The sequence below is a fragment of the Entelurus aequoreus genome, linkage group LG01 (assembly GCF_033978785.1).
Source record: "Entelurus aequoreus isolate RoL-2023_Sb linkage group LG01, RoL_Eaeq_v1.1, whole genome shotgun sequence".
Taxonomy (NCBI): Eukaryota; Metazoa; Chordata; class Actinopteri; order Syngnathiformes; family Syngnathidae; genus Entelurus; species Entelurus aequoreus.
This window is the reverse complement of record NC_084731.1, coordinates 49635682-49647918: the sequence shown is the minus strand read 5'-3', so window position 1 is coordinate 49647918 and position 12237 is coordinate 49635682. Positions and strand designations below refer to the sequence as shown.

The 12237-nt window shown below is 37.1% G+C and overlaps 1 protein-coding gene across 2 annotated transcripts in view; it reads right to left on the bottom strand.

Moving 5' to 3' along the window:
- rad18 (RAD18 E3 ubiquitin protein ligase) overlaps positions 1-12237 on the bottom strand; it is a 109224-nt gene that overhangs the window by 80937 nt on the left and 16050 nt on the right. For both annotated transcript variants that reach the window (XM_062054109.1, XM_062054119.1), the window contains exons 3-4: positions 4118-4179; positions 3959-4029 (exon numbers count right to left, since the gene is read on the bottom strand). In XM_062054109.1, the coding sequence (XP_061910093.1) occupies positions 3959-4029; positions 4118-4179 (133 nt within the window). The remainder of the gene's footprint in view (positions 1-3958; positions 4030-4117; positions 4180-12237) is intronic.

Here is a 12237-nt window from a genome sequence, read left to right as displayed (position 1 = left end):
CTCATAAGCTTGACATCACACTGTGTCCAATATTTTCACAAAGATAAAATAAGTCATATTTTTGGTTCATTTAATAGTTAAAACAAATTTACATGATTGCAATCAGTTGATAAAACATTGTTCTTTACAATTATAAAAACTTTTTGCAAAAATCTACTACTCTGCTTGCATGTCAGCAGACTGGGGTAGATCCTGCTGAAATCCTATGTATTGAATGAATAGAGAATTGTTTTGAATCGGGAAAATATCGTTTTTGAATCGAGAATCGTGTTGAATTGAAAAAAAATCGATTTTGAATCGAATCGTGACCCCAAGAATCGATATTGAATCGAATCGTGGGACACCCAAAGATTCACAGCCCTAATATATACAGTATCCACACAGGGTCCATTGCCAGGGTTAATGTGGTCAACATATATAAAATAAAAACAAAATAAGATAAGGCTCAGAATGGTTTCTTAACAAAACCTTTCTGCATATAAAGTGCTTTTTTTGATTGATTGATTGATTGAGACTTTTATTAGTAGATTGCACAGTACAGTACATATTCCGTACAATTGACCACTAAATAGTAACACCCCAATAGGTTTTTCAACTTGTTTTAAGTCGGGGCCCACGTTAATCAACATTAAACTGCCTCAAGTTGTTGCTCAGATTAAATAAAATGACAAAACTTTTCTTCTACATACAAAAAGTGCAACATTAAACAGTTTCAAGTCAACTCAGCCTCAGATTAACTTTTCTTCCCCCCCCCCAGCCTGGCTAACTTGGCAGTAAGAGGATATATGGGCTCATTGTTCTTCCACCATAGAAGTGGGTCAAAATCTAGTTTTTAATGCAATATGGACTTATATCTGCTGCTATAAAAACATTTGTTATTGCTTTAGCCCTGCCTGACTCACCGAAGAGAGGCTGCTTGAATGCGGTGGTGACGCTTCAAATGGGTTAGCATGTGTTATGAGAGTAGCGTATGTGTGTGTGTGGCCCTTTAATATGTGACAGCATGTGAGGTGAGTGTGTGGGCGAGCGAGGTGAGGGAGCGGTAGCATGAGTGCGGGGAGTGGCTAGTGTTTTGTTGGATTGGCTGTGTGCAAGACCTCAATAAAGCCACGATTTGCAACTAATCGCCGGACTCGTCATTTACCCTGGAGTCCGGAGCTGTGGAGACCCACTGCCGGGTAGAGTGAAGGGTGTTACCCCGAGAATACATCGGCTCTGGAGGAGTGTCTCCGCTGCGCTCCTCGAGTACGGTCTGGTAGCCGGAAGCAGGAAAGGTGCAAAACATGTTTGACGTGTTGTCAGAAGCAGCTGCTGAACAATGTCGGCAAACCTCCGTCCTCCACTGTTGTACAAACCCCGTTTCCATATGAGTTGGGAAATTGTGTTAGATGTAAATATAAACGGAATACAATGATTTGCAAATCCTTTTCAACCCACATTCAATTGAATGCACTACAAAGACAAGATATTTGATGTTCAAACTCATAAACTTTATTTTTTTTTTGCAAATAATAATTAACTTAGAATTTCATGGCTGCAACACGTGCCAAAGTAGTTGGCAAAAGGCATGTTCACCACTGTGTTACATGGCCTTTCCTTTTAACAACACTCAGTAAACGTTTGGGAACTGAGGAGACACATTTTATAAGCTTCTCAGGTGGAATTCTTTCCCATTCTTGCTTGATGTACGGCTTAAGTTGTTCAACAGTCCGGGGGTCTCTGTTGTGGTATTTTAGTCTTCATAATGCGCCACACATTGTCAATGGGAGACAGGTCTGGACTACAGGCAGGCCAGTCTAGTACCTGTACTCTTTTACTATGAAGCCACGCTGATGTAACACGTGGCTTGGCATTGTCTTGCTGAAATAAGCAGGGGCGTCGATGGTAACGTTGCTTGGATGGCAACATATGTTGCTCCAAAACCTGTATGTACCTTTCAGCATTAATGGCGCCTTCACAGATGTGTAAGTTACCCATGTCTTGGGCACTAATACACCCCCATACCATCACGGATGCTGGCTTTTCAACTTTGCGCCTACAACAATCCGGATGGTTCTTTTCCTCTTTGGTCCGGAGGACACGACGTCCACAGTTTCCAAAAACAATTTGAAATGTGGACTCGTCAGACCACAGAACACTTTTCCACTTTGTATCAGTTCATTTTAGATGAGCTCAGGCCCAGCGAAAGCGACTGTGTTTCTGGGTGTTGTTGATAAACGGTTTTCGCCTTGCATAGGAGAGTTTTAACTTGCACTTACAGATGTAGCGACCAACTGTAGTTACTGACAGTGGGTTTCTGAAGTGTTCCTGAGCCCATGTGGTGATATCCTTTACACACTGATGTCATTTGTTGATGCAGTACAGCCTGAGGGATCAAAGGTCACGGGCTTAGCTGCTTACGTGCAGTGATTTCTCCAGATTCTCTGAACCCTTTGATGATATTACGGACCGTAGATGGTGAAATCCCTAAATTCCTTGCAATAGCTGGTTGAGAAAGGTTTTTCTTAAACTGTTCAACAATTTGCTCACGCATTTGTTGACAAAGTGGTGACCCTCGCCCCATCCTTGTTTGTGAACGACTGAGCATTTCATGGAATCTACTTTTATACCCAATCATGGCACCCACTTGTTCCCAATTTGCCTGTTCACCTGTGGGATGTTCCAAATAAGTGTTTGATGAGCATTCCTCAACTTTATCAGTATTCATTGCCACCTTTCCCAACTTCTTTGCCACGTGTTGCTGGCATCAAATTCTAAAGTTAATGATTATTTGCAAAAAAAAATGTTTATCAGTTTGAACATCAAATATGTTGTCTTTGTAGCATATTCAACTGAATATGGGTTGAAAATGATTTGTAAATCATTGTATTCCGTTTATATTTACATCTAACACAATTTCCCAACTCATATGGAAACGGGGTTTGTATCGCGCAGCCAAAGTGTTCCCAAACGGGAGATCTTAACGAGGCAGGAGGGTCTTCCAGCTCTGGCTTTTACATGTTGTCCTAGCCCGGTCGATGCTAGCATGTGTACTCGTTCGGTACACCTCCGAACCGAACCGGAACCCCCATACCGAAACGGTTCAATACAAATACACGTACTGTTACACCCCTAATAAATATTGAAATGTTTTTGTGCAGACAAATGGTTTTGAAGTGTAAGAGACACATTTTAGTTTCGGTTGTCACTTCAGCCTTTCTCAAAGTGGTCGCTGCTTCCTGGCGTGACTCGTCTTTAAAACCAGCTTGCTTTATTGACCTTCCACATCTCTCATTACATAAAATCGGTTTGTCTGCAAACAAGAATATGTTACCAATAGTGTTAAGAGAATAATTCTTCTTTGGGGGCGTGATTGAAGCTTGTTGGGACGCACTGCTGTCAGACACAAAGCTCGCCATGCCATGCACAGGATCTTGTTGGAGCATGTCTCGCCAAAACACCAGCTGAACCCAGTAGACACTGTGCTGGTGTGAGGACGCTCCACCTCGCCCCAGAGGTGTACCGATCTTTTTGAAAAAGGTAATAATACCATCACTGGTTCAGATATGAAAACTTTGTCACAGCTTTTACTTACTATATTTAATCTAGTTCAATGTCTTCTTGGTGATGCATCAAAGAGAATCTCACACCAAATCGTGGTTTGCCTTTTTTTTTAATGGAAAATGTCGCAAATAAAATCTTTTTTGTGTTCCCTTTAATGTAAAATGGTATTCCTTAAAGGAATTTATTTTCAAAAGTACAATTCACTTTGGAATATCCATGTAGAAGTCCATGTGACATTACTGACACCTAGTGACCAGTCAGTGTAAAACTACTACATATCATAGTGTTTCTCTTTAAAAAAAATGCCATAAATTCAACTTATCGTCAACCATTGGCAAAATCTAATTTCACCTATTAAATCCTTAGTCGAAGACACCTCTAGGAAAAAAACATACATCCAAGTATGGGCGCTTACCTCACAGTATGAAAGCCCACAACCAACTCATCCAGTAACCGGTTGTTTCGCAGATCTTGTTCTGTCGCTTGCTGGAAGAAAACACAAATATTTCCTATAAATGCACCTTAGATGACTATGACTACTCAGCTTGGGGATAATGTCATGGTTCAAACTTACTGTATTGCAAACTGGACACTGCAGCTTATAGGAGAAGAATTTTCTGATGCACAACGAGCAGACTGCAATACAAAGACAAATCTAAGCGCAATTCCTACATCATTCTTGTTTGATTAAATTTCTACAAGTGGAAACCAGCAGACGATGGCGTGGAGCACTGCAGAGTAGGGCTGGGCGATCAAATGATCGTGATCAATGATCGTGATTAATTTGAGTTCGATCACGGTGATCAGCTGTTAGCATTTTTACCTTGATCAAACATGGCGGAAATGTCTGTTAGAAGTTACCGCAGTAGTAAACATCAGCAACAACGCTTGGTATTCTACTGCAGTCATCCATCCATCCATTTTCTACCGCTTGTCCCTTTCGGGGTCGCGGTGGGTGCTGGAGCCTATCTCAGCTAAGGCCGCAGCTAACGATTATTTTTCTATCGATTAATCTATAGATTATTTTTTCGATTAATCGGTTAATCTATAGATTATTTTTTTCGATTAATCTATAGATTATTTTTCCTTTTACCGATTATTTTTTTATTCAAAATGAAGATGAAAAAATAAATGTAGGCCTGTTTTTTCAAAAGGCATGGCTTTTATTTACAAAAAAAAAAGAAGAATGGCCACTCAGTCAACATTGACAACAACATGACTAAATATTCTGTAACAATGTAAACATTTAAAACTTTTAACATTTAACAAAATTAAAAGTAGCTTATTTGCTTTTTAATGTGCAAATATAAAAGTCAACATCCAGTGCAAATCTTAATATTCTGCAATAGTATAAGCATTTCAAAAGTAAAAGTATTGCTTATTTTGCTTTAAAATGTGCAAAAATAAAGATAAACATCCAATACAAAAAAGTGCAAAACGAAATATTCTGTAACAACAGTGTAAACTTTTCAACAAAAGTGAAAGTATTGCTTATTTGCTAAAATGTGCAAAAATAAAGATAAACATCCAATACAAAAAAGTGTCAATCTAAATATTCTGGAGCACTGTAAACATTAAGTATTGCTTTTAAAATGTGCAAAATAAACATCCAGTCCAACACAGTACACAATAACCAATTCTACTCATTCCAGTGAGTGACTAACAGTTGTGATGAAGAAAGGTTAGCATGTGTACATGCTCTGCTTCTTTTCATGTTTACAATATTCCCAGCAGCTGAAAATAGGCGCTCAAAAGGGGTCAATGTGGCTGGAACTGAGAGGTAATTAGCCTTCACCTCAAGCCAGGACTGCGAGTGAGCTGAGCTGCAGTTTATATTTCTAGAAGGTCAACAGGCTCATAGTGATGTTACTAGTAGTTGACTGGGAGGTGTTTATTATCATTTGTCATTTATTTATTTGGGGAGAGTCCGCTGCCTGATGCTCACCTGCTAAATACCTATCTACTCCACGCTGAAGCGCTGACTACATGTGCTCTGAATACGCACTGCTGATTGGCTGGTAATGCTATGTGTGTACCAATCAGATGGTTGTGTGGGTGGGACAATGCTGGGTGCTGAGACAGAAGCAGAAGGAGCAATGCAGCTTGTTAAGGCTTTAGCTTTAGCTTAGAAACTCGTTCGGTACACCCCCGTACCGAACCGAAAGCCCCGTACCGAAACGGTTCAATACAAAACACGTACCGTTACACCCCTAGCAGATACAAATGACACATTCATGTTTTTGTGTAATGATGACAACGTATGCTCGCGCGGACGATTGACTAGTTGATGGTTTTCTTTTCAAATGTTGGTTCATAGCCGTTGTGCTGCCATGATAGGCCATTTACGCTCGACAGTGTGCATACAACAACATTATTAGGCCGTGTATTGAAATACTCCCACACTTTTGACCACTTTTGGCATGCTTTTCCCCCCTCGCTCGCACCGCTCGCATCGTCTGCTTTGATCGTCTGCTTTGATCGTCTGCTTTGCGCTTCGCCATGACGGTAGTGTGACGTAAATATGCGACGCGTCGACGCACAAAAACGGCGTCGACGTATTTACGTAACCAATGACGTCGACTATGTCGACGCGTCGTTTCAGCCTTAATCTCAGCTGCATTCGGGCAGATGGCGGGGTATACCCTGGACAAGTCGCCACCTCATCGCAGGAATCCGCCTTAATTGACCGTAATCCAGTGTGTGTCTGTGAGTTTGTGTACGTTTCTGTGTGTTTTTGTGAAAATATTTGTGTCCACGTGAGCGCTATCTCTCGTTCCACCGTCGCAAAAGTGAGGCTCTTGACGACGTAATTAATGTCCAATCAGCGTTGTACCTCAAAGAACAAAATAAAGAAATATGACTAACTCTAATATACAAGTTGTAACACAGCATTGAGAAGGAGCAGGGGCTCCAGTGACAGACTTTAGTTTCATTATGCCTGGTTCACACCAACGGCGCTTGCCGCGCTTTAAAGCGGCGAGCAAAGCGCCGTCATTTTTGTCAATTTTTCCACGAATATCCCGATCTCCGAAGTAATGTTATGCTTTGATACGCTCTGATACGAATTAGTTGCCGCTTTGGGGGGACGAATTACCGTTCCTCACGATTTGATGCCGCTTTGATCCTGCTTTGATACGCTTTAAATCACGCTTTGATACGTTTTATTACGCTTTATTGAACTTTATTATGCTTTGATGCGGTCCTGACGCTTTAAATCAGGCTCTGACACGATTATCAAGCTCTGTTGTGCATTGGAATTAATGTGTCATGAACATTATGAACATTAATTTGTAATAACGACTTTGAAATGTGATATTGTTATGTAATTATGTGCAATTTGGAAAATGCTGTGATTATTATTTTGTGAATTTGATGAATTGCGTGCGCACACATAATATAATAAAAAAGAGAAATATGATAAACAAATAAGTTTAAAAAAATGTGAAAAACTCAGTATACTAAGTTTTCCCCACATTTTTTTAGATCTATTTATTTGATTTCTCTTTTTATTTTATTATATACAGGATAAAACACATAATGTAATAAAAAAGAGAAATATGATAAACAAATAAGTAAACTCAGTATACTGTTTTCCACACATTTGTTATATTCATTTATTTTTTCATTTTCTCTTTTTTTTTCGTTATATTATGTTTATTATTTATTATTTATTATGTTTTATATCTTCATTTCTTTTATTTCTTTGTCATCTTAATAAATATCTATCTTTCATTTCTTATGCTAGTTGACAATAATAAAAGGCATTTCTTTTATTTTTTATATTCATTTATTTTTTCAATGTCTTTTTTTTCGTTATATTATGTTTATTATTTATTATTTATTATGTTTTATATTCATTTATTTTTTCAATTTCTCTTCTTTTTCCGTTATATTATGTTTATTATTTATTATTTATTATGTTTCATATTCATTTATTTTTTCAATTTCTCTTTTTTTTTTCGTTATATTGTTTATTATTTATTATTTATTATGTTTTATATTCATTTGTTTTTTTAAATTTCTCTTTTTTTTCATTATATTATGTTTATTATTTATTATTTATTATGTTTTATATTCATTTATTTTTTCAATTTCTCTTCTTTTTTCGTTATATTATGTTTATTATTTATTATTTATTATGTTTTATATTCATTTATTTTTTCAATTTCTCTTTTTTTTCCGTTATATTATGTTTATTATTTATTATTTATTATGTTTTATATCTTCATTTCTTTTATTTCTTTGTCATCTTAATAAATATCTCTTTCATTTCTTATGCTAGTATAAAAGGCATTTCTTTTATTTTTTATATTCAATGTCACTAGTCAATATCACAGTCACTTCCTATTTGTAGTTGTAGACTGGGGTCCGCGCTTTGAACCAAGATCTGTTAAGCTTTCCTACGCTTTGAGTCAAGCTTTGCTGAGCTTTGTCAGGCTTTGTCAGGCTTTGATACGCTCTCTGCGCTTTATTCAATCCTTGACAGAGCGCCGAATTTTTTTAAACCGTTTAAAAAATGTTGGCGAACTTGCCGCATGTCCCGCTTCACTACAAGCTTTCCCACGATCCATTACGACCCTCACGCTTTAATCAGGCTTTGTTACGCTTTAACGCCGCTTTGCATGCCGCTTTAAAGCGCCGTCAAAGCGCCGTTGGTGTGAACCTAGCATTATCTGCGGCAGCCCACCAGTAATCCTGCCCTGAATGCCGACTTGCAGGCACTCAAAAAAATGTCTTAGTGACTGAACTAATGTATCCGTCCCGACTGGCAGAATAAACACATTCACTAATGTAATCACAAAAAAAATAAACATTTCTAAATATTTTTAATCAGACTTTGTATTTATGTGTCTGCAAAGATTAAACCCCTCTGTTATAACATGTACTAAAAAACTCTGCAGACACTTTATGCAACTCATTGTTGGGTTTGTGGATAAAAAACATTTTGCTCCTGAAATAATCATTACAACTTGTTTTATTCTATTCTATTCGTAACCAATCGTGACTCATCATTAGGGATGATGTTTGAAACCGGTTCTCCCGGTTGTTCGATAAGAAAAGAACCGATTCCATGGACTCAAATCCCTTTTTGAGAACCGGTTCCTGTTATCGAGGCCACTATAGTAAAGAAAAAGAGTTGGTTCTTTATTCGAATCCGTGGGAACGAATCCCGTCTCACAGGAAATAACCTGTGGTACGTCCCAGAAAATGACGTAGCTCAGTCATTAGGCGGCAGATACAGAAGCAGCAACAAGGTTTTTTATATATACTTTTTTGTACTCTATTTTAGTTACTTTGAACTTACAACCCCCTGGCGCTGTTTTGTACTGTTCTGTACTGTTTTTGTTTCTCGTCTGTTTGTAATTGAAATGTATAAATAAAGGTTAAAACATTTTTTTTAAAAAGCAGCCAGAAAAAACGCCTCAAGGCATGGCTTCATTTTACAAAAAAATACGACGAGGAAACGGCTATCTGCAATTATTGCCAGGCTTCGCTCTCATGTAAGGGGGGGAAGCACAACAAGCATGATGAAACATGTTCAGGCGTACATAACCTGAACGTTCAAAAAAGGTGTCGTGGAGAAGCAGCGACAGAGATGACGAAGGACGCCCCTCTCCTCTGCTTCAAGCTGCAGCGCCAATTCCAGTGAGAGTGCTGGTGAGTAACTAACGTTAACTGTTGCCGGTTAATTTCCATATCTGCTCACTCGTAGCCTTTAGGCTAAAATAAGGCTACCTCTTATGTCAACCAGGACTGCAGTAATGTTAGCTAGACTAATGTTACCTAAGCATAGTCAGTGGCTAACGGTAACGTTAACGTTAGCCTTTTTGTATGTGTCTGATAACATTATCTATATATATATCTATATAACGGTATCTTGTAGCCTACACCACTTCAGAGTTTGCAGGTCTGTCTAATAAACTAGTGTTTCTTTCCTTCTTTAGTTTATTTCGTACATGAACACACTTACAGCATAACACATCAGTTTCATATAATTTCACTTTACATCATGTCCGAAAAGGAGTAGGAAGAAGTAAAGCTCATTTAAATCCTACCCCTTTCCCACTTCAGAGCGTTTAAAAATATATACATCATTTATTGACCTTTTTAAAATAAAATAACATCTGTGAATTAGTATATACAACAGTTTTGTAATATGTAATTAATTAATTCAGTCATTATTAATATACTGAGATGAAGAATATCTTATTTTCAGTAAGGTTGAAAGTATTTCTCATAATTCTTCTTTGTACTTTGTAAGCACTATTAATTTGAACAACCTCTTAAAGTGGATCATATCAGTACAATCTTTAACTTCATTACTTAATCCATTCCATCATTTAATTCCACATACTCATGCTAAAGACTTAATAACAGACACCCTAGTCTTACATTCAGCTAATTTCCCCCCTAATTATATGCTGTGTCTGTCCCTCATTTCCCCTCCAGGACAAGGACGTGCAGTCATTCCTGGAGGAGGCCACACTGATGGACCCCAGAAGGATGGTCCAATAGCAGCAGAAGTGCACTTTTGGAGAGCTGTATTATTTTCAGTTTTGTGCCCAAGGGACTGATTTTATTTAACACTATAGTATTATTTATACACCTATAGTGATTACAGAGACTGTTTGTTTTTGTGTTACTGTATATATTTGTTTTTCTGAAAAATCCCACTTAATATGCTTTGGGTAACAACAGTCAATATTTATTTATTTTATTTTATTTTTTTAGGGGGGTAACAACAGTCAATATTTATTTATTTATTTTATTTTTTTCTTATAAAATAAAAGTGAGCTTTTGTTAAACCAAATAGTGTGTGTTTTTTTTCCCATATACACCAACCTATCTGGATTCGATAAGAGAATCGATAAGGAATCGGTTTGATAAGAGGATTCGATAAGAGGATTCGATAATGGGCTCAAACTCGATAATTTCTTATCAAACATCATCCCTACTCATCATAGTAAACAAACCAACCAATCATAGATTTTCTTACACATAAATCATAACAATCATCATTGATATTTCCCGTATTGTTTGTCCCCTGCCCGTGGAGTTGCTTCGCTACGTAGCTTCGATTTTTAAGTTAATAATTTTTAATGGAAACCCGTAGTTTTTACCACTGGATTATAAAAAACCGGTATGGCAAAGAGACGGATCAAGATTTTAACACACATTATAGGTCGGAAAAAACGAAGAAAAACGGAATAGATTTTTTTAGAATTTTATAGAGATAAAAAAGACGGATGTCAGACTATAGACGGAAAAATCACATGCCTGGTAATTAAAGAATACAAATAATAATTTACCATTTGAAAGTATTGTTGAACAAGTGTTAACTTGAAATTAAAGTCTCATAGTATTCACTACAACACTGATACTTTGTTTACTGTGGAATGTTTGTGATAGATAGATAGATAGATAGATAGATAGATAGATAGATAGATAGATAGATAGATAGATAGATAGATAGATAGATAGATAGATAGATAGATAGATAGATAGATAGATAGATAGATAGATAGATAGATAGATAGATAGATAGATAGATAGATAGTACTTTATTGATTCCTTCAGGAGAGTTCCCTCAGGAAAATTAAAATTCCAGCAGCAATGTACAGAATTGAGATTGAATTTAAAAAGTAAAAAGTAAATAATGGGGGTATAAATGGAAACAAAATAGAGATTTATTACAATAATAATAAAAATAAAAAGCAACAATGACAATAAAAATATAACAGTAAAATAAGAATATAACAAGAGAAACTAGGCAGTAGTGACCATTTTATGAAAAAGTATTGCACTGTTATTGTTTTGCATCCCCTGTCATCCTAGTACCCTCCCTGCCCCCAGAGAGGAGTTGTACAGTCTAATGGCGTGTGGGACAAAGGAGTGTTTTAGTCTATTAGTCCTGCACTTGGGATGAAGCAGTCCAGCACTGAACAGGCTCCTCTGGCTACTGATAACGGTATGCAGAGGGTGACTGGCATCATCCAGGATGCTCACTAGATGACAAGCAAAAAAAAAACTAAGAACTTTGAGAGTAAAAAAAGATGTTCTCTTTACCCTGAGAAAATGTGCCAAAAAAGAAGCAAAACCTTGGCCCTAAAACCAAGTATGGACCGCAGCGTGAGTTACCTGTACTGTGGCACTTCTAGTAAACACAATTATAGATATGAAAATGACAGTTGTCAGCTGTTAGCATATATTACCACAATCAATCATGGCGGAAATGTCTGTTACAAGATACTGCAGTAGTAAATAGTATGGATGCAACCGGTCTCGCTATAATCCTGCACTAGAATATCCGCTTTTATTTAAAACAAAAACAAATGTGACATTAATCAAGAATATGAAAAAAATAATTGTGATCTTTTTTTTTTTGCCGTATCACCCAGCCCCACTGCAGAAGCCATAGCGGTGTATGTGGGTGTTGAAATTGTGTTTGTTTTGTTGTTTGTTTATGCATTGTGTGCTGTATATGTATTTATTGCAAATGTTTATTTTTTTTGTTCTTTTACTTTTGCAGCCGTAAGTAGAAAAGGCACCTCGGAAGTGGCAGCGAGTTGCATCAGCTCTGTACTTTTTAATGTCTTGTATGTCCTTTATGCTCTTTGAAGTTTCCACTCTTTGTTTTCATGTTATTTTATTTATTTGTGGACTTTTTGCATGTGCACTTCAACCACATAATTT